Source organism: Monodon monoceros, unplaced genomic scaffold (assembly GCF_005190385.1).
Source record: "Monodon monoceros isolate NGI ecotype Baffin Bay Population unplaced genomic scaffold, NGI_Narwhal_1 Super_Scaffold_10, whole genome shotgun sequence".
Classification (NCBI taxonomy): Eukaryota; Metazoa; Chordata; class Mammalia; order Artiodactyla; family Monodontidae; genus Monodon; species Monodon monoceros.
In genome coordinates this window covers 13853325-13877202 of record NW_021703766.1, presented here as the reverse complement: position 1 = coordinate 13877202, position 23878 = coordinate 13853325, and the positions used below count along the sequence as shown (strand labels likewise).

General features: G+C 40.8%; 1 protein-coding gene across 1 annotated transcript in view; it reads left to right on the top strand.

Moving 5' to 3' along the window:
* The window catches only part of HYDIN (HYDIN axonemal central pair apparatus protein), a 431237-nt gene that overhangs the window by 194485 nt on the left and 212874 nt on the right, over nucleotides 1-23878 (top strand). The window contains 6 exon segments of the mRNA XM_029201876.1: nucleotides 1923-2146; nucleotides 6860-6927; nucleotides 14217-14452; nucleotides 16951-17051; nucleotides 19434-19569; nucleotides 22464-22628. Coding sequence (XP_029057709.1) covers nucleotides 1923-2146; nucleotides 6860-6927; nucleotides 14217-14452; nucleotides 16951-17051; nucleotides 19434-19569; nucleotides 22464-22628 — 930 coding nt within the window.

Sequence of the window (23878 nt, the reverse complement as noted above, 5' to 3'; positions counted from 1 at the left end):
CATTTTACAGATGGGAAAATGGGCACAGAGAAGCCAAGCAGGTTCTGCAAGGTCACACAGCTAGTCAAGTCAGTGGAATAGCTGGGATTTGAACCCAGGCATTTGGCTTCTGAGACCCTGGTCATAATCACTTTTCTACGTGGTTTTTTTAAAAGGAATATAGGATGAAGCATAACTCCTATGACCAGGGGACATAGGATGAGGGAAGTGGGAAATAAATGTAAAAAGATGAACAACATATCAAGTAACACTTAGTTATGTACCTCTTTTGGTACATCATCCATCTTCTCTTGGCAGGAGTGGTTGCCTTCCTTTGCAAGAGCCCCTGACTGTATCCTACTTATGCTCTTGATTCCTTCTTCTCTGCTCCTCAGGAGGCACCCTGATCTAGTGGACCCCCTACATCCACCCAGACCCTATTACCTTGGTTACCTAGTCCCCTTTTCTTATTACAAAAACAAACATCTAGGCTGGGCCTAAGTGTGCATTATCTCATTTAATAGTATAAATAGACTAGGTCTCACCTACCATACCTTCCTGCAGCTTTGCCACCCTCATTTTCTCTTTTTTACCACTAATCTTCTCAAAACAGGAATCTAGAATAGTCAACCACTATTTCCTCTGCACCTGCTCACTCCCTAAACATTTGTACTCCGGATTCTACAATCACACTCTATTGAAATTACTTTCTTCTTCAAGGGCAGGGATGGCCTCTAATTAAAAATTTTAAATCTATAGAATTTTCTCAAAGCTTATTCTCCTTAACCTCTATCCCCATTCAACCCCTTCTGAAAGTTCTCTCTTGGATTTCTCGGTTCCTGCCATGACCCCCATACTTTTCTGAATCTTTCTTCATCATCTCTTCTTTTTTTCCTCCAGTGCCTTGATGTAGGTTGAAGGTACTTTCTAAGTAGAGAGAATGACTGTTCACTCATTCAGGTATAAGCATTGGCAAGGAATAGAGATTGTATTTTAGAAGCCGAGGAATAGGACTGTGTGGCTATAGTACAAGTTCATGGACGGACTTGTGGAAAGTGACAGTGGGAGTGGTAGACAGAGCCAGCTGTGGAGGCCTCTGAATGCCAGGCATGGGCTTTGTACACACACCTCGTGTGCAGTCAAATATGGACAATGACTTGGTTCCAGAACATTAGTATATAGGAATAAAACTTTTCTGTATGGGACTTCCCTGGCAGTCCAGTGGTTAAGACTCCATGCTTCCACTGTTGGGGGGACACGGGTTCCATCCCTGGTCGGGGAATTAAGATGCCTCACACAGCACTGCACAGCCAAAAAATAAAAACAAAAAAACCGAAACCAGACAAATGAACAAAAAACTTTTCTGTAGTAAATCAATGGCTTACATAAGCATCCCAAAACAGTTATCCATCCATTACAGTTTGAGATGAAAATATCACAATAGGATGAAATCTAATGGTACAACAAAGAGAATCCTTGCAATCTGGAATCCACAATAATAGCTTATTCTGCATTCTTCAAGCTACGTTATAAACATAGGCTTAGATATTTCTTGATCCTCTATTGTAGCTTGCTTTTTATTTTTCAGCATGTCACTTAATCCCAGCCTTCTCATGTGTATAAGAGATACTTGGTTACTTCAGAGATACAATTAAAAAAAAAGGTCTTTTAAGGTTCTTCTTCAATAGATGTGATTATGATCAATCTTTATAGCATGAATATAATGCATATGACTAACTCTATTTTAAAGAGGAGATAAAAACACAAAATTACTTTCTGGCTTGGGATTCCTGTCTTCAAACATTCAAGACAGAAGACTGCTTATTTTTCCCCTGGAGTTTTTCTGTGGTTCTACTTCCTGCAGCTGTTTCTGTGTTGGTGCTTATATGAAAATAAATCAGAGGCCCATTGCCTACCTTTTCATTCTTGTCTTTTTGATATAGGCAGTACTATCCAACAAAGGCAGCATTGATGCCCTCTTCAACGTGATCCCTCCAACTTCGGCTGTGGGGACCTGCTTTGTTTTCAGTCCCAAGGAAGGCATCATCGAACCAAGTGGAGTCCAGGCTGTCCAGATATCCTTCAGTTCTCCCATCCTGGGACACTTTGAAGAAGAGTTCCTGGTCAATGTCAATGGATCACCAGAGCCTGTGAAATTGACCATTATGTAAGTTACTTCTACAGGTAATGTGGAAACTAAAGTTTTTACCTAATGCTTTCTTAAACTTCAAAACTAGAGCACTTTACACATTAATGGAGAATTACTAGGTTGCCAAAATATTTATTTTTTTGTTAACAATATTGATACCTGCCTGAAAGTAGCAACAATTTGATTCCCTACTGTTTACTTTTTAAAATCCAGGCACAGAAGTAGAATGTAAAAATAAAATCTTTTCATAAACTTACTTTAAAAAAACAAAACTAGATCATGTCTTGAATGTCCATAACTGTCTTTGTTGACATGACCACATCAACATACTGGGGTGTTTTAAATTTCCACCAGTGTTTCTCTAGTGAACATGTTTAACTTATTACTGTAGTATGGATGCAGATGGTATTTTGGAATCTAGTTTTTCTGTAAGCTCTAACCTTATAAAATAAGAACTTAAACACTATATTAGTTTCTACTTACTCTCTGTTTTAGTATGTTTAGGGAAAGTAGGTTATTAACACGTGGATAAAATTGAAAAGTTTTTTCAACCGATGTTGCTGGAACAACTGGATATCCACATGCAAAAGGATAAAGTTGGACCCCCCCCCAAACCTCAGACCATATACAAAATTAACATAATATGGGCCAAAGACCCAAATGTAACAACTAAAACTATACAAATGTTTAAATAAAACGTAAGTGCAAATATGCATGACCTTGGATTAGGCAAAGGTTTCTTAAAGATGACACCTAAGTATAAGCAATCAAAGAAAAAATAAATAAATTAGACTTCATCAAAATTTAAAAATTTTGTGCTTTAAGAAATACTAGTAAGAAAGTGAAAAAACAAACCACAATATGGGAGAAAGTATTTGTAAATCATATATCTGAAAAGGGACTTACATCTAAGATATATAGAGAACATTTACACTCAGTAATAAAAAGGCAGCCAATCAAAAATTGGACAAACCATCTGAGCAGACATTTCTCTAAAGAAGATATACAAATGATTAATAACATGAAAAGACTCTCAACGTCATTAATCATCAGGGAGGTGCAAATCAAAACCATAATGACATACAACTTCACACCCACGTGGATGGCTATAATTTAAAAAATGGAAAATAAGTGATGGAGAGAACGTAGAGAAATCAGAACCTTCATACACTGATGATGGGAATGTAAAATGTACAGCCACTTTGGAAAACAGTCTGACAGGTTTTCTCAAGTAAACGTTGAGTTACCATATGACCCGGCAATTCCATTCCTAGATACATACCCAAGAAAAATGAAAATATAAATCCATACAAAAACTTGTACACGAATGTTTATTACAGCATTATTCATAGTAGCCAAAAAATCCAAGTGTCTACCAACTGATGAATGGATAAACAAAATGTGGTCTATCCACACAATGGAATGTTATTAAGACCATAAAAAGTAATGAAAAAAGAAAGAAAGGATGTACATGCTACAGCATGGTACAATGAATGAACCTTGAAAATGCAATGACAAGTGAAAGAAGCCAGTCACAAAAGACCATATATTGTATGATTCCATTTATGTGAACTGTCCAGAGAGAGTAAATCTGTATATGGATAGGAAGTAGATTAGTGGTTGTTTAGGGCCAGGGGTGGAGGTGGGAGATAGAGAGTGATAGTAAAAGGGTATGGGGTTTCTTTTTGAGGTGATGGGAATGTTCTAAAGTTAACCCAGGTGGTGGTTGCACATATATGTGAATACTATACAAAAACCATTGACTTATACACTTTAAATGGGTGAATTGTATAGCATGTGAATTATATTTCAATGAGGCTGTTATTTTTTTTTAATTTCCAGGAGCCTATAATTCATTCATTTCATGGGTGAATTTTTTAAACCTCTGATCTCTTCTCCTGAAGATCCCAAACTAGTAACGCAAGTCACTAGCAATGTCTGAATAGGTTAGGGTCTACTTGGTTTTTCCACTGTGAATAATAGGGCTTAGGAATCTCCTAGGAACTTACAAGTAAACTTGGACTAGTTAATACTCCAGGTGCTCTGTGGAGGTTAAATCTCTTGTTTTATCCTCTGCACCTTACCATTCACACCACTCCCATGCCACTTTCTTATTTTGGATGTTCATTCCTTGTTTCTTTCAAAGGAAAGGAAAGTCTGACTGTGGAGAGAATGCTTATGTTCATCCTAAAACTAATCACAAATTGCTAAGAGAAATATTCTTGTCTAAATTGCATTTGTCCAAAGTGTTCTAGCGCTTCAAACCAGAAACAATAATTTCGAAAACTTGGCAAATATCTAGTGTCACAAATAAATGTCTAATGATAAGGGGTGAAATACATGTATAATTTATTATTTATTTCCAGCTCCACAGAGTAATACTGATTTTACTTACGACTTTGCCAGGAACTCTTTCTTGAGCCTTATGGTCCAAGAAGTCTCTATAAAGTTAATATTGTGGATTCTGTAATTTTGTTTCTTATTCTTTTATTGTTGGGTAATCTTCTTTCCTTAGCACCACAGAATTTTGGCTAGTATGCCTTGAAAGATCAGAACAGTTGCTGTTTCTATTGATTTCTCCAGCTGCATGACACCGTATTTTAAGTGGTTGGATAAACAGCACTGTAAAGTTAATGTGATTTTTAAAATTACCCATGAACAGTTCTGTTCCCTCCTATTTTTACATATGTGACTTTATACAGTTTAACTGTAGTATATTTCGCATTCAACCCGTTTCACACAACATCATAATTCAATCACTCTCTTAGTCTTTAAAATTCTAATTTTAACAGACCATTGCTTTGATGGAGGGCACCCACCGTCTTGGCACAGGCTATCCTAATGTTCAGGATCCCTGTTTGAATGAATGTGACAGTATCTAAGTCCAGTTGGTATTCAGCTGCAGTTCCCCTAGTTACATGTGCCTTTGAACAAATGTGATTTAACTCTGGTTTTTTTCTACTTCTACACTGATTAGATGACTGCTTTGTGCAGTCTTGTGATCTTTCTTATTTCTGTAGGCTTTTGTGCATTTCAGACACTTTTGATCTATTTGTTACTTTGGCCCAGCCAAAACTTCTTTTACAAGCCAAGTGTCTAATCTGTAGGCTCCTTTGACTTATCTCAGCTGGATCCTAATTCCTTGCTAGGTACCAGCTGCTCCTTTTGAAACCACTTTGGATCATTAGCATGAAATAGAATAGATGGTCCTGGGAAAGGCTTTTAGAATTGAAACTTGCTGCATTGATTCTTTGTTGTCATCTCTCCTCCCAGGCTTTCAACAGCCTCTCACCACATTATCATCCTATCTCTAGCAGCTGGAAGTATCACTAGGACACCAAGTGCGTTCAGCATGGTGTGACACACCTACATCACCAACATCAGGGTCTGGGTGAATTAGGAGACTCATGCTTAGTGAGGTTTCTGGTATTTGTGTGTCTATAACTTTTAAAAGCTTGGCACATAGATGGGGAATTATTTCAGTTCTTACCTTTGGTCTAGAGATTTTAGGGGCGTGGACCACGGAGAAAGACAAGAATAAACAAATATCTGATATATTGGTTTTCTATTGCTGCTTAATAAATTACCACAAACATAGTAGCTTAAAACAATACAGATTTATTATTTTACAGTTCTATAGATCTAAAGTCCAACACAGGTCTTACTGCGCTAAAATCAAGGTGTTGGCCAGGGCTGTCTTTCTTTCTGGAAGCTCTAGGGGAGAATTCATCTCCTAACCTTGTTCAGCTTCTTGAAGCTGCCCACGGTCTTTGGCTCATGGTCTGCCTCCTCTGTGTTCAAAGCCAGCAAAGGCTGGTTGAGTCCTTCTCACATTGCCTCACTCCTACCTCCTCTTCTGTCCCTGTGTTCTAATTTTAAAGACCTTTGTGATTACACTGAGCCCACCTGGATAATTCAGGCTAATCCCCTTATCTTAAGATCAGTTAATTAGCAAACTTAATTCCTTCTGCCACCTTAATTACCCTTTGCCATGTAACCTAATATACTCACAGATTGTGGGGATTAGCACATAGACATCTTTGGGGACCATTATGCTATCTACCACAACTGAAGTCAGTTAGAAGCTGTAGAATCTCCCTATTGTTTATTTTAAGCAAGAGTGGCACTCCAAGATCATGAGCCTTGTATGAGAGGGAAACAAAACAACAACAGTTAAAGAGTCTTTAAAGGCCACCTGTTCCAGTCTTCTCTTTTGTACGTTAGGAAAAGAAACTGAGGCCTACAGAGGTAAAGTGATTGGCCAGGATCACAGCTAGTTGGTGGTAGGAACTGGATTAAAACAGTTTTATAAAAGTGTGGGCCAAGGAATACTGGTATCATTGATAGTCTTTGATGTCTATTATATGATTAGACCTATAATTTTTTCTTGCCTGAGTTAATAAATTTTCATGATATGTGTCTCATCCACATTAACATTTTGTGCCATTAGTTCAGTGATGTGTCCGCTCTGCCTCATCATTGATAGCAGTATGGTGGTAAGTTAACCATAGCATCGTTTGCTAAAACCCAAAGGTTTGAGAGTGGAAAAGGAATTTTCAGAACCATTGGGATAGACCACCATCTCACAGTTTCCTTAAGTCCTGGATGATGCTGTAATTGAGTTAATGCTAAATTATGGTTTTCAGTACTTACCTCTACCCACTTCTTGATTGTTACCTTGAATTCACTGGATTCTCTTTCCACTCCCTTAACTTGTATTCCTACTTTCAGAGGCTGTGTCATTGGACCTACCTTCCATTTTAATGTTCCTGCTCTGCATTTTGGTGATGTTTCCTTTGGTGAGTACTTTTCCATTTTAAATTAGAAATTGAGAAGAATTACTTTTCCCTCCACATGGAAGGAGGAAAGTTTACAAAGAACTTCTCTTACCATTTTGTGTGGGTAATAGCTAAGAGGGTCTAGAATTGTTCTTCCTCTGCAGAATTTTGGTGCTGTTTCCTAATTTATAGGTGAATGTTATAGCCGGGTCTCCTGGATACTAGTAGTTGTCAGGCCATGGCTGTCCCCCCTCTTCCTGCGGTGGAACAACAGAAAGCTTTATGCTTTATTCCACTGTCTTAACATTCTGAACATTCTATTTATATGCAGATTCTGATTTGCCACTTTGGCTACACAGCAGCCTTTCCACAGAGATGCTCTCAGTATACCTGTGAGCTCGGTGGTGGTTTAATTCAGGTGTTTTATCACTGCAAATTGATGACTCTTCTATATGTTTGTATAGTCTTTTTACTCAATTGCTTCCCATCTAAACTTCCCCAATAATAAAAATGATAATAACAACAGTGGCAGCAAAATTACCCATTAATTGGTTCTTTCTTGTAGTCCAATTACTGCTAAGTAATTACATACGGTACTACATTTAAACGTTTTAGCAATCCTAGGAGAAGGCACCCTTTAAGGTCCCCACTTTAGAGTTGGACGAACTGAGCATTGGAACAGTTAAATAACTCCCAAAGGTCACACAGCAGTGGCAGAATTAGTACTTCAATTGAGATCTGTCTAAATCATATACTGTCAACTTGGGTGTTGAGCGTTGCCCCCAGAGAGGCAAAAATTGGCTCTTGGGTGTTGAAAAAACTTAGATATAACAATGGTTTGTGTTCCTTCAAAGTTCCACCCTGCCCAACAGAATCTTATTCCTTAGTATTTAATTTCTCTTGTTAGGTAGAAATTGTCTAATTTAAGTCATATTTAATTAACTGATTTGACTTGATATAAAATTAATTTATCACAGCGGTTCTTTTTAGGAGGTGATGACTTTAAAAAATTGAGAAACCCTAGTCTAAATCTTTATTCCATAATCCTTTCCATTTTGCTCTGTTGTTTCCCATTTTAACTTTCAGTTCTCTTGCTTCATTTCAAGTAGGCCTGTCTAACTTGGGGAAAAACAGTTCTCTAGAAAAAGCTGATTCATAATGCCTCTATCAGTCGCTTTAACATTTGGGTGTTATGAAAGTTTCTAAGACTCAGAATATATTTATTTATACAGTGCTCCCACCCTGATCTACATTATATTGGGTAAGGCACATACCATAGGAAAATCTATATAAATGAAGTTGAATGTCTGTTCATATAGAATGTGGAAATGGCTGGAGAGATGTTACAGATTTGTAGGGCATATTTGAATGATAGACTCTTTTGAAGGAAAATGAAAGTGGCCTCTACAACTTAAGGGTAACTGTGACCGATGCACAGTAAGAGGGGAGTTTGTGTACCCAAAGACCTACGCAGTGTACTCCAAACACTTCAAACTGAGTCCATGGAGAGCTCTGAGCAGCTGGTGCCCACAGCAGCATACCCTTCCACAGGCATTTAAACACAAAGTCCAGTCCAAGTACATTTGGAAGATGTGCCCTATATTGTATGCCCTGGAGGGAAAAAACAAGTCAAAGTAAGCACCTCAAATCAGTTACTCCAAGAAATCTCCACTGACTTATTGTCTAGAATGTGCCCTATTGCTCAGCTCTGACATGTTAATGTAAATACTGTGCCAATGATAAGCCAATTATCGAACCCCATGAATATCTGAAATGCTTTTATCTAAAATCCAAACATTTTAAAACATCAAAGCCCCTAATAGTACATTTCCATGGAATATGGCAAATGTATATCCCCAAGATGCCACTGATTTACTCAAAATGCTGTATTTGATATTGGCAAGCTCTTGGTCACACAATGGGTAAAACCATGTATGCATGCTCCAAGGCTAGTTAGGTTTTTCCAGTAACAGTCTTCCATTTGGTCCTCTCTTATCCCTAAGGATACAGGAAGGGCCATCACTGGGTAATCTATTCATAGTTTTCTTTCGCTATAGAGATAATAATCAACAGCTGTTCCTCATAGTTGGTCCAGCTAGAAGTTTTGGTAACTAGCTTAGGTGAAAATTAGAAATAGTTTATTTTCCTTTTGTATAATATCTTACTGAACTCTTTGATGATACAGCAGCTAGACTCCTATGACATAAGAGGCTAGAAGACACTACAGAGCCATGACCCAAGATTTCCCAAGTCTGAGATACGAGAACTTACCCTCCTGAGTCCACCTTCAAAACCCAAGTTGCCTTTTCTTTTAGTCTGGATGTGCATTCCTTAATCTTCTCTGCCTTATGACAGGAAATGTTAATAAAAACATACCCTTTTTCTTGCCAATAGGAAATCTAAGGTTTTCAAAACACCTGGTTCAGTAAATTCAAGCTACTTTGCTGCGCTTCTGGATTCTTCACTGTAATGGCCAAAGTTAGGGGCAGTTTTGTAATAATCTTTCAAAATTGTCTTATGGTATATTTTCAAATTCCAGAGTTGGAACTAAAGTCCTCATGACTCCAACACAAAGTATCACTTATTTCTCCAGGTAGATTGGCCTCCTATCACAAAGAAACATGGTTCTTAGGAGAGTTATTTATTTGAAACTATACTCTAAGAAGTGTATATAGTTAGTTCCAGATTCAAAAGAGAAATCGACTGTTACAGGAGTCAGCCAGAAACTGGAGGACTTTTTTAGTTATTTCAGGATGACAGATATATTGTGTGGAGTTAAACGAGGTCTTCAGAGACAGTTGTAGAGCTGGGGAGTACGTTAAGCTAACTAAAGTTGGTAGTATTGTCCCCATATTGGCAAGAAGGCCCATTCCTGAAGAGGCACCTGTTACAGGCTAGTGTTGGAGACATGGCATTTACTTGCTTAGAGATGAAGATCTAGATCTGGCATCAGGGTCTGTGGGGATCAATGATGTTAGGATATTATAAATACCATAAAGTAGGTGAAAGGTAATAGTACTGTTGGTTGGCATCTAAAATATTTAAAGTATGGCTGTGAATGGCTGTTGGATGACCTGTCTAATAATTAATTCGTTTGACTGAAGCTACAGTATCATGAGAGAGTTAAATTACAGAATTTGGGTGGTGATTGTCCCTGAAGGAACACTGAGGCTTTGATAACTCCTCAGATTGGTCAAAGAATAAAACGGACCAAGTCATAACTGGTATTATGCCAGGTGATAGACCAAAATGGGCCGGATAAGTATCGGCAAAGTCACTATTTTTCAGGAGGCACAAGAATTTGCTGAATGAGAATAAGGAATTTGGAAGGCTCCAGGCTTTCAGTGAACTTGACCATTGGATAATTTGGACAGAGAAGTTAGGGTTTGAGGTTAGAGTTGTTGGGATAAATAAATATAAGCATCAAAAAATATACATGATAGTTGTCTCTTCCATGGCCAGGTATGAACTAGCAGTATTTTACTCAAGGGGAAGTATTTGAACTGACTTTAGGAGAGTGTAAAGTGGAGAGTCAGGGCCAAAGCTTAATTGTCATGATCATAGAAAGTTCATAGAAGGGTTGGCAGAAGATATTACAGTAGGCATGGGCAAAGCCTAGACCCGAATAAGTTATCATTAACAGTAAGGGAGACACAATAGGGGATATCAGAGTTGTTATGACTTTATGAAAGTAAATAGAGAATAATATGGCAGAATGATAAAGAAGGAAAGTGCACAAGGAAAAGTATGAGAATCAGTAATGCCCGGTATGTAGCAAAATCTTGTTGCATCACTCTTGAGCAGAGTCTTTCTATTTCATGTAGAGTCTGCTTGTTCTGAGGAGCTTGGAATAGCAATCTCTTGCTGATGGTCATCAATTTCTGGCAGTTGTTTTTTTTTTTTTTTTAGCAAACTTCCATTTAAGATCTCCAGTAAGGGTCATTTTCTACATCTTCAGCAAGTAATTCAGTTTCTTTGGGTGTCTTTTTACCCAAAGGCTCACCTCTTTTTTTTTTTTTTTGTGGTACGCGGGCCTCTCACTGTTGTGGCCTCTCCCGTTGCGGAGCACAGGCTCCGGACGCGCAGGCTCAGCGGCCATGGCTCACGGGCCCAGCCGCTCCGCGGCATGTGGGATCCTCCCAGACCGGGGCACGAACCCGTGTCCCCTGCATCGGCAGGCAGACTCTCAACCACTGTGCCACCAGGGAAGCCCAGGCTCACCTCTTAATTAACTGCAGGGTCAGTTGTTAGAAGGCTGTAAAGAAGACTATTGATATATTTTTTTTGATTTTTGAGGTTGAAAGAGGGAGAGTTTCTGTGGGTGAGTTTTTTGGGAAGATTTCTTGAACTTATAGATGAGCTGTTCTTGACAATGTTTAGTTATGTCTGTATTAAGCAAGCTTGATTCAGATTGATAAAAGACTTGTAATCCCTAATTATTATTTCCTAGGGTGAATAGTCTGAGTTGTAGAGGGAGCTAACCTGGTCTGATAGACATTAGAACCAAAGGTAAAACTCTTCACCAAAGAACTCCAAGAGCCTCAGAGAACTTGGCCAGTTTAAGATCAAAAATACTATTTTTGTGTTCTACATTTCCCAAGGATTGTAATTGTGAATTTTTTTATCACATGGTTAACACACTGTAAGATTCTTTATAACTCTTCTATGTAAGGCTGGTATTCCCTAGGTGGGAAAGTTATAGAGTACAATGTCTTAGTCACATTTATGGCAGCGGCCTTTCTGTACAGGAAGGCTCAAATCCATATCAAGAATTTACAGACAATTACAACAACATATTTTAACTGTATAATTTCGGCACAGCCCATCTGTATTTGAAAGGTTCTTTGGAGTATGATTTAGACCCACAACTCACTGCACAGTTTTCCTGGAATATGATAGCAGAATGTAAGGCAGAAGCCAGCCACATCCCCAGTTACAGAAGAGAAATTTTGCTATCAACTCTTATTCAGAAATTATCTCATCTCTTTTATGATGGGACCTGTGGTATAAGATTTTTGTCAAAGACCAGCTCATACTTTGGGGCACGTCATAGTTGGTGTGCCAGAGACCATTGACAGGAACAGAGGATCCCAATTTTAGGTAATGTTTGTTTTCTAAGTCTGAATTTTTTATGTTCAGAATGGATTGTGAAAATTGTGCTTATTGATCTCCCATATTGTGAATTATTTCTGTAGACAGCTACAAAAGTACCATCTGTTTTAGCACAATGCTCTGCTGACACATTTCCCTTTGCTTTGTGGAGATTTTTATTTTACTAGAAAAATTAGGAATCCATTGTCTAAAATAGCCCGTGAATCCCAAAAAGTCTTATCAATTGTAATTTAATTTTTGGTCTTGAGTATTGCTGAATCAGTTTAATTGTAATTTAATTTTTGGTCTTGAGTGTTGCTGAATCAGTTTAACACTCATCTTAGCTAGGGTCCATTCTTAGTAGAGAGATAATGTTCCAAATAATGTACCACCTTTTGTCAGAAATGGAATTTTTCCTTTGCAGCCTTGTGATCTTTTGTCCCTAGTTTCCTTAAGTTTACTTTCTTTTTAGGGGCTTTCCAGGTCAGGTGACAATACACATATTGAATGAGAATCAATGAGACTATCATCTTTTAAATCATTATTTAAGTACCAGGAGAGGTATGAAGGCGTCTCTTTGTATCTTTGAGGCATTCTGGCCAAGCATGTTGTTAATTATTCCAAGAAAAGGCACATACATGTTGTTGTTGTTGTTGTTGTTTTACGTACTAGGTGCTAAAGAAGGGAGTATAGAGGTCTACACTGTAAATTACTTGCATTCAGTTGGACTACAGATAGGGTAGTAATTCAGATTTGGTGCAACCAGAAACCTAGGAATAACATTTGTGTTAATGAGCCTTCAGGCTTTAATAAAATAATATCCCTTTTCTTCAGGCTCCTGGATAATCAATATGGGATATTACAAGTAGTTGTACAAGGAACTGTTCTAGTTAGGAGGTTGTAGTTGGCTTTATTCTTAGAAAAACTTCTAGCTTCAGGGAAGGAGTCTGGGCAATGGTTTGGAAAGACCTGTCTGAATCTTTATAGGATCCACTTCCATAATACACTCTATGTTTGAACAATATTTATCCCATAAATGGTCAGGTAAAACAAGAGTCATTGTTGGGAAAGTTCAGAAAAGTCAAATGTAGTGATCACATGATTGTGAAACTGACTTTCTAGAAATACCTCTGGAATTTCCAAGAATAATCTTTCACGTGCCCTTAATCAGACAGTTCTTTTTCCATAAAAGATCTCTTCCAAGTAGATTGGCAGGTGCAGAATCACAAAGGAGACATGAATGTGTTTCTTCCAACAGTCCTAATGTATAGACAAAAGCTCAGACATGGGGTGAAGTAGATCGGTTCAAACTATCCCCAGCAGTACTGCAGTAATTACTCCAGGAGACCAATTGTATTTTATCACAGTAGTGTTCAACATAGAAAGAGAAGTGTTTACATCCAGTAGAAATATGCATATTTATTCTCTTATGGGTGTAGATCATTCTTGTTCTGAAAATGGTAGCAGATACATTGGCCACCTAGGGAATCCAAAATCAGAGTTCAGTTTATTGTTTACCAGGCAAGTAGGATCCACATCTCTAGGAAAGGAACATGAGTCTCCCTGAACTGAATGTAGGAGGGCTAGAAATAACATTAAAAAGCAGCTTTGTCTAAGGGAGGCGAAAGCCAATGTATTAGTCTCTGGCTGGCTCAAAAGTAGATCGTAAAGTCTCTCTCAGGAGAGGCTATTATTCTATTTTGTGTCATCGACTCTGAGAACATGAGCCTCAGACAAGTCTAGGATGAATTATATAATGTCTTGGCAGGCTCTGGGTCACACAGCGGGCAAAACTACAGAGGCTTCTCCTTTCACACACTGGCAAATAAAAAGAGCAAATATAACTCTGTTCTTTGGGAAAAAAATCTGTATTTCTATATGAAAATTAATTGTACAATGTGCTTCTAGAATATTACTCAGCAAACTGATTATAGAGACTGCCTCTAGAGAGGGGTCTGGATGTTGATGGAGGGGTTTGTTTCATGTCTATTGTTGTCACATAGTAAATGCATAGTAAGTATTCACTGAATGAATGAATGAGTGAAACGCATTTATTGATTGTGCAACTGAAAACAATACTGGGGAGAGTTGGAATTAAGCAAGTAGTGTTGAAGTGCATAGACAATTCATTTAAGAGGTTTGGCAGTGCAAAGGGAGGTTGAAGTTAAAGGGAAGGTCTTGTGGGGCTTTTATTTCTCACCTTACATTTTGTTTTCCAGGGTTTCCTCATACCTTGATATGTTCCCTCAATAATACCTCCTTGGTCCCCATGACCTTCAAACTGCGTGTGCCTGGGGATGGTGTTGGCCATAAAAGCATTTCAAGTTGGGAGCAGTATTCAGACAACAAAAAATCATATTGGAACAAGGATGAAATACCTGTAATGAGACCAAAGGAATTCACTGTCACCCCCAACTGTGGCACCATTCGCTCCCAAGGATTTGCTGCTATCAGGGTAAAGTGCACAGCCTTCCAGCACATGTGGCCAAGCAGCTGAACTGTCAAATAGTTATTGGGACCACATCTAGAGTTTGCTTTATATGCCCAGTGTCAATGGGAGGGAGTGCCTCTAATTCACGTAGAAAAGTGAGTCTATTTCTATAAGGAAATAAACTACTGTAGCAAAAGAAACCAGACCAAATATATCGGGCAAAAGCGCTGACACTGCTGCAGTGGGTTTCCATCAACCTAAATGCATTGCCTTTACCATAACAGTGGATTCTAGCAATTTCTGCTGAAACCACTGCTCTAAACAGATAGTACGCCTACCAGTACTAACATAAAAATATTTAATAACTCGTTGATAATTAGGCCCTGCGTTAGACTCACATCATTTATACCACTAAGTATCCAGATTTATGCCACAGATGATATCCAGTTTATTCATATTTTTAATCTGAATCTGAGCTTCATGGCGAATGTGGATGTGATATTCCTAACAGTGCTTTATATTAAGGTCCACAGTGTGATGCTTTGCTTATGGCCTCACAGTGCCACCAGCAGAATTATTTCACAGCTAACTGAGAAAGATTTTAGCTGTCTTCCCTCACTTACTTTTGCTTCTCCAAACAGTTAGGTCTAGCAATACTGAAGGCTACTAAATTTAAATGATTTGATCTTTTCTGGAAAAGGAAAAAAATAAGACTTCATAGCTAAGGTTATAGTTTTCTCTTTAGTCATTATCTTTGAATATTTAATTCAGCTATGGTTTTATCCCCCAGATTTGCTTTTAATGCTTCATAATATCTCACCATGAATCTACTCATCCTAAATCTATTCTGGGAGTTTTCAGCTCTTCTAAGGGCTTCTCCACGGATCCAGTGAGGTTTGATCTCACACATCGTTGTAATTTCCCAGTGTTGCTCTCTCAGTCTGTTTGGGCTGCTACTACAAAATACCAGAGACTGGATAGCTTGTAAACATCAGAAATTTATTCTTTACAATCTGGAAGCTGGAAGTGCGAGGTCAGGGTGCCAGCATGGTAGGGTTTTGGTGAAGGCCCTTTTTCAGGTGGCAGACTGCTGACATCTCCTTGTATCCTCACATGATGAAGGGACAAGGGAGCTCTCCGGGGCCTATTTTATAAAGGCGCTCATCCTGCTCACGAGGGCCCCACCCTCATGACCTCATCACCTCCCAAGGGCCTCACCTCCTAATACTATCACATTGTGAGTTAAGATTTCAGCATGTGAATTTGGGGCCAGAGGTGGGGACACAATCATTCAGATCAGAGCAGTTGCTAACTGTGACTTGCCCAGGAAGAAGTGCAGCTGCAATGAGTTAATTTATTTTTTACTTAGTAATGCTTAGCTTACATATTACCTACCATTCCCCCCCTTTTGGGGGGCTTCTCCCAGATTAGTACAGGAAGATTTTAGAAGACAGAGCATCTATCTAGGAGCCTTCTGCCAGAACCACTTGTTCTAACCATAGCTCAGAGACATAAACAAGGGTTAGAGTCACTCCAGGAATCTGTGCACTGGGGCAGCTGCTTGTCTCCAAATCTGACAAGTTTTCCTTCCAAATCAATGACCCCCCTCTTTGCTTTATTTTTCCTTTGTATTTTGAAAAGCTTTCTCCAAGCCTCAGTTTTCCCTCCTGATCTGCACTTTAACCACGTCTGTGTGGACTTAAAAATTTGCATCCAACAATTCCCTTTCCAACCAAAACAATTTTAATTAGTACCTGATGCATAATTTATAGATAGAAGAGCTGTAACCTACGCCAGAAGCTGTTTTCTACACTTACAAGTATCTCTTCCAGTACAAGTCATTTTAAGACAATTAAAAATTGCAACAATGCTTCAAAAGCCTAAATGTCAAGTTTCACAACAGTAAATAAAAACATAGGGTAAAATATACTGGCCAGATACTGTCCTTGGATTAACCTTTCTTTGGAGCTTCTTATTTTCTTCTCTAATAATGAATATGGGAGGTGGGGAGGAACAACAAGATTTTGGTTAAAAAAAAAAAAAAAGGCTATCTAGTTGATTTCTTATGCCATTTCTATAACTGACATTTATTTTGCCATAAGAGAAATCTAGCTGTAGTGTTTTATTGGTGTATTGAATTTTCGTAATTTATATAGCCCAGAGTCGTAGAGATCAATTTAAATTGCAGTAATTAAAGTTTGTTTGATGTTGCATATCCTTCAGGGCCCTGTTTCCCCTCGTGCAGGTGTATGACTCCTTTGATACAACCCCCTTGGAAATCAGCAAACCTACTGTACCAAAAGCCATTTGGTGGTTTCTAACCTGGCCTTTGAAAAAAACTCAGCATGCAGTAACCCCAAAACATAGCTTGTTTAACTAAAAATGTAAAATGCCACACATCCCCTAATAAAGTAGTTAGAAACTGCATTCATTAATGTGGTCCTCCCTTGGCCCCTTTTCTCCCCTGTGCGGAGGGAGAGCTGGCCTTTGAGAAGAGCAGTTTTTCACCTTGTTCTTTCCAGGTGACCTTATGCTCCAACACTGTGCAGAAATATGAGCTGGCCCTGGTGGTGGACGTGGAGGGCATCGGGGAAGAAGTGCTGGCGCTCTTAATTACAGCGAGGTATTGCACTCACCTGCTTTCTCTTCCCCAGTCTTCCCTGAGCCGCCAGTAATGGGTTCTTTCTCCAGAAGGCAGCACGCCTACAAGCAGTTCACACTGCGTTTGTTCTGCTTTCCTGGGAGAGGAAGCTAAATCTGATATTTGAGTGACAAAGCTTTAGAACAGCAAATGCACCTTTGGTGGAGATAAGAGGAGGGATGCGTGTGTTTTGCAGTGTTAAGAATAATAGTGCTCTTTAATGGGTCTGACTTGCCATGTGTATAGCTGACAAGGTTTTAGCAGGAAGAGGTGAACAGTTGCTGCTTCTTATTGTTATCTTTAAAGATAGGACCCCAGAGTTCTGCAGCTGAAAGGGTGAGGCTCGCAGCCCTGCAGTGGAAGATCCTGCTCCTGGACTCTGTCATTATGACTTTAAGGGAGGCTGCAGGCGGCCCCCAAAATGAGGCCCCCGCTAACACCATAAACTCCTCAGAACCATCAGCAACTTGTCTCTCCGTTTTCATAGAGGCAGCAGTGGGCTCTGGAGTCAGGTTAAGGTCCTGGCTCTGCCATTTGTGGACTGGGTCTCCTCAACTAAGTTACAGCCTTTCCGAGGGTGGTGTGTCACTTACTGACGATGACAGTGATCCTAAATAAAATCACTGGCCACACTCTTGCCAAAGCAAACAAATACCCAGATCGGGAACTTGAGCGTGTGTATGAAAACACCATCTGAAGGAAATAGAGAAAGGTACTTACTAAAACTCTGACAGTATTCCAATCCCTAGAATTCAGCACTTCCATGAATCTTAGGAAGATGCGCCTTAAAGAATGTGCAGCCGGGCTGGTTGGTGGGGCCATGATAACTGGCACCATTTCCTGTGTCTTGGGTTTGAGTGAAGTCACAGGGCAGCCCTAAAATAAGGTCAAATTCTGCTTAGTATTCCCTCCGGAGACCTAGCTGTTTGTTTAAAAACAGTGAAAACTCTTCCATCTGGTCCTCTCTGTCCCGAAGTTTGACTTTTTGTCTAGTCTTGCGTGTATGTTCTATGTGGGTTTATTCTGATACTTTCCAGCCCCTCTTCCCTGCAGCTCTCAGTAGAAAATCCTGAATTTTTAAGAAAAAGGGGAGGGGTGGTTCTAGGAGGCTATGGGTTTCCTACCATGTATTCTCTGTGACCCAGTCAAATACTATCAGTCCTCTCAGCCACAGTGTTTCAAGTAGTAAAGGGTAAGCTTTACCGAAATCATTGGGTCAACTGACAACTTCCACTCTAGCTAAAAATGAACAGTCATCTTGTGCTAAACCCAAACTTTGAGGTCAACAAGACTCTCTTTCATGTCACTGCTTTTGGTGCAGTCTGTAAGAACTGCTCAGAGACTCTCAACAGAAGAGCTGCTTTTAGAACGTGCTCCCTAAAGTAATTCTCCCAGAGAGCCAGCAGTATGGCTGGCGACACCCACCACCACAGGCTCATCATCTCTTCCCGAGCCATCACGCGGCTCCGTGCCATACCCTTCATTCACACCGTCTTCTGTGTTTCCCTAAGAAGAGTTAATGATGCTAACATCAATCTCTAAAATTACCTTCATTTTACCTATGAGCAGAGTAGGACTCGGGGAGGGAGAGCAGCTTGCTCAAGGCTGTACTTGGTAAGGTCAGTACTTGAACCTGGCTCTGACAGATTCAAACGCTAGCACCCCTCAGCATTGCACTATATTGTCATAGTGCAGTAGGGCAGGGCAGACTTCAAGACTTAACAGACACAAAATAAAACCCAAGTCACCTAGTACTAGGCCAGCTGCACACACAGGCCTTCCACTCCTCCCTCCCTCTCCCCCATCACACCCCCTCTGCACTGAGCACCACTGTCACAGTGCCAGTTTTGGGTCGAGCAGCTGCCTGAGCCTACTGATCCAAGGTAGCTGTTCTGCATAGGAATTAGAATTATTACCATTAGTTAGATGGTGTGAACTGTTGCTAGTCTTCAGGGGACTCTGCCTGGTCCAAAGTGTCACAGCTAGTCAGGACCTCATGCTGGTGGCATTGGCCCTGTTTGTCATGGAAACAGATCCACAACCCTAAGGAATTTGTGCTGTGGGGTCTCTTTGCCAAAGGAAGGCCAAATATGAAAAACAATGGAAACGTTAGTCATTACCCACAGAAGACAGTGTTTAAGGAGTCCTCCTCCTAGCCCTTTTTTGATTAAAAAGTGGTGATTGGGGGCTTAGGGAGAGGGATGACAGGAGAGAAGATTTGAAAATGATTAATGTAGTTATTAGAGGAAAACTACTGTGTGACAGTGACAAATGTGTTTAACTTGGGACTCTGTGTCCTCCATATGTAAACAAGCTCTCCCTCCATCCTTTTGAATTCTTTAATGGACTCCTTCCTTCGAGCAGGTGTATTGTACCTACTCTCCACGTGGTTAATACAGAGGTGAACTTTGGGCGCTGCTTCCTGAAGTATCCATATGAGAAAACGATCCAGCTTGTCAATCATAACAACCTCCCAGGATGCTATCAGGTCCTGCCTCAGGTGAGTTACTCTTTTTTTTTTTTTTTTTTTTTTTTTTTTGGGCCAGGCCCGGGCCTCTCACTGTTGGTGGCCTCTCCCGTTGCGGAGCCCAGGCTCCGGACGCGCAGGCTCAGCGGCCATGGCTCACGGGCCCAGCCACTCCATGGCATGTGGGATCTTCCCGGACCGGGGCACAAACCCATGTCCCCTGCATCGGCAGGCGGACTCTTAACCACTGCGCCATCAGGGGAGCCCCTCTATCCCTTTTCAGTGTTGATTTTTCTTCAGTTGGATTCCTTCAGTGAGAAAGAGAAGACCTTTGAAAGAGCCATATTCCTGAGCACATGACTGTGTGTAATTCTAATTTGTAACCGTGGGATAACCTGGAGATGGGGTTATAAAGCTATAGCTGGATCGCCACCTGTATGAGTGAGCAGCTGCAGGTGGAAACGGTTGTTAATTTCCCAGGGAAATTGCCTTCTATAAAGAGGAGAAAGGGTCAATTAGGGCAACATGCAGAAGTTGCACCTGCAAATTATTGCCTGTGCATTAACCATGCATGGGAAATGAGGCAGAGCTAGAAGTTTTCATTTATGTCTATGACTTGAACAGAATCACTAAGATATGGTAATGCAATATTTATAAATGAACTTGTTTGACCGGAAGGCTAGAGATAATATAGGAAGGAGAAAGGAGGAACTGTTTCTTAATGCTTTATGAAATGGATCTGCCCACATGCCATTACACCTACCTAGGTGGGAGACTAAGCCATTAAACATAGATGGAAAAAAGATTCAAAAAGATCTGTATAGACTAGAGTAATGAAAGGTGACTAATGAGGGGCACTTTACCAAGGATGAATTTGGGTTTAAAATTCATTTCTGTAAGTAGTACTCTAATAAAAATAAATGCAAAAAATCAAATGGGGGTTTCATTTGGCTGTAAGTTCAAAATAAGTTAAAAGACCAGTGAGGTGACTCCATGGAGCAATGGATAGTGCCATTGGCCTTCCAAAAGACTGGTGTTGAGGCCACAGAACCAAGGCAGGTTTGGGCTGCATCGGAGAAACACAGAGTTCCACAGCTAAAGGAAGGAGAGAGCCACACATCAAAGCAGTGCTGGAATGTTGTCTTCAGATCTTGACAGGGTATTTTTTAATGGCAACTTAAAAAAAAAAAAAAAAGAATTCTGTTTGGAGTAACGAGAATGTCAGTCTCTGTCATCTGGAAATCCAAGTCATATGAGGAGCAAGCACAAAGTCTAATCTGGAACCGAGAATTAGCTGGGATGAAATAGTTCCCACTAGTCAAAGGTCTACTGTGTAAAAAAGGGAATTCGAGTCATTCTGTGGGTGTCTCTCAGACAAAACCAGAAGCCAAGAATGGGGGTGACAGGAGACAACTTTTCTAACTTTCAAGTGTTCAACAGCCGAACAGGCTCGCCCTGCAGAATGCACGGTCACCTCAAGAACTCAGAGCAGAGCCTGAGTCACCCAGGGTGATAGGGAAGCTGTTTGTGCACAGCTGGGCTGGGAAAAGGGTGAGGCACTTGCCTCAAGCACAAAATTTAGGGGAGAGCCAAAACACTCTGTAATGAAGATAATCTATGATAATGTTTTCATGCTACACTTGAAGAAATCAAAACTAATACAAAAAATCCATGATAAGTAAGATATCAAAATGTTAGATAAAGGTGGAATCAGTATTACTGATTTTCCTTTGGCCTCGGGGTCCAGGAAGGCCGGGGGGAGCACTGCTGCTGAGGGAGGCTGAGTTAGATTAGGCCAAGCTGGACCAGACCAGGTGCGGAAAGACCATGGGGTGTCCCAGACTAGTGAAACCGGCACTTCTGTCCTTCCCTCCAGGAGCCGACGCTCTGAGAAGTGTTTCCCAGTTACTCAAACTTATTCGACCATGGGATTTTTAAAGTTTTATTTGTTGTTGTTGTTGCATAAATGCTTAGTAATATGCTTCAGAACAGGGTTCTTAGGAACGTATGTTCGTAAACAGTGGACAACATTCCTTCATTCATTCACCTGTTTCCCCATTTAAAAAACATGTACTGGGGCTTCCCTGGTGGTCCAGTGGTTAAGACTCTGTGCTCCCAATGCAGGGGGCCTGGGTTAGATCCCTGGTCAGGAACTAGATCCTGCATGCCACAACTAAAAAGATCCTGCATGCCACAACTAAGACCTGGCACAGCCAAATAAATAAATGTTAAAAAACAAACCAAAAACAAACAAACGTGTATTGAGCATGTATTTTGGGCCAGAAAGTGGGCACATATTGAGGAGAGACCCAGGTCGTGCCCTAAGAAGTTTCCAGTCCTTGGAGAAGATGGACGCGTTGATAGTGCATGGTGAGGAAAGGGACAGCAAGATGCTCCCCGAGGACAGAGCAAGCGCCCAGACTCTGGGGCACTGGGCATCCCTGGGGGTATAAGGATGAGTGTGCAGGCAGGTCAGAGGGTGTGGGCATTCCAGGAAGAGGAACCACGAGTGCAAAGGGTTGGAGGTGGAAACAGTGTCATGTGTTCAGGAAATGCCAGTGGCCTCTACCAATGAAGCGCAAAGGGGTGAAGTGGATGGGGAATAAAGCATGAAGGTGTGGAAGGCCAGTTTTAAGAAATTTGGCCATGGGAAGCTGTTGCCCTGAACTAACTCACATTGTGGATGATTTCTGCACTTTGCTGGGTTGCACACTTTGCATTTGGGGCCTTATGCACCCCTCACTTAGCCAAAGTTCCTTCTGGCTGAATTGGGGTGCTCATCTCCATTCACTTGCTTTAATGATGATTCAATTCTAAAAGCCCTCCACAGACTCAGGACAACGCTTGTTTCAAAATGATCTAACGTGCTGTTGATTTCATACTGAGCCTGGGGCTTGCTTATCCTTCTGGCTTCTCTGTCCCACCAGGTATATCAGGATGCACCAGCTGTGTTGCTGTCTAGTCCCACCCCCTGTGGGGTCATCCCCCCCAACAGCACCGTTCACATACCTCTGGCCCTGGAGACCCAAGTCCTTGGGGAGTACAGGTCCACAGTGTACATCTCGACCTTCGGGAGCCAGGACCCCCCTACGGTGAGAGCCAATTTTCAGAATTGTAGTTATAATTGCCATACTTCTTGCCGGACATTCCAGCCTTCGTATGTAAGGCACTCAACATATTTGCATATCCTCTAGTTGTTGGTAGTTCTAGAGTTTTTCATTTTCACTCTGCAGTGGTAAAATACCAGGGCTGTTACTTCGGGAATCTGTTTGTGGTTACATCTAAAAGTGGTGCTTTATAGCAATTGATTTTTCTCACACACAGAGACACACTTGACCCCTCTCCAGACCTATTAAATCAGAATCTCTGAGGGAAGAGGACCAGCACATCTGTATGTTTAACACCCTCCTCAGTTGTTCCTAGTACAAAGCTGGGTATCCCTAGCTTGCTACATGTGGGCTCTGAGATTGGTTTTACTCACTGCTCACCAGATCTTTTCCTGTAGGTTATTGGATATATATACAACTATATGCTATAACATATTCTATAATTGGACTTATATCCCAAATTAGCCTACTGAAAGTCTTAGTCTTTCTCCAAGCCTGGGAAGAGAGAGACATGGAAATCTCTCTGCTGCTTGAGCTGAATCGAAGGATGAATCTTGAATCTTGAAGGAAGTTGCCCAACAGACTGTGAATTCCTAGACATCGGGTTTACTTGGAAGCTGGGTGATGTCAACATACATTTGTTTGAAGTGATTCTGATTGCTCAGAGAGTATAATATACCCAGATTTTGCTTTTATGTCTTCCATATAAGATGCCATAGGTAAGCCACCTGACTTATAAAGCAACATCACTAAGGCAGGCCAACTGAAAGGTGCCACAGTCCAGGTACCCTTCTAGCCAACAGTGTGCCTGCCCTGCACAGATGCAGCACATGAGAGGGTAGCTTGCTGAGCAGGAAGCACTTTATGAAAGAGAAAGACCCCCTTCCTTGGGCAGACACAGTGCCTGGCCGAGGGCACAGGGCAAGGGGAGGAGAGCAAGGTGGGTTTCAGTCCCCAGCCTGCACAACTTTGCTCAGTGGATGGCCCTATCGTGTTGCTAATACAACAGCAGCCAGCCACGTCCAGCTCTGAAGTGCTGGTCCTTAACCTCTACGTGTTTTTGAGGCTGTAGTGCTGGGTGGCATATCAAGGACCATTATTCTGGTTTCCCCTTGGGTGCACGGCTCTGGACTGACCCAGGGAAGTGGATCATTCTTTTAAGGGAGGAATTCCAGGTCTGATCAGCATGGCCATCCCTATGACCTTTGACTGCAGAGTACCAGGGAGAAGGGATG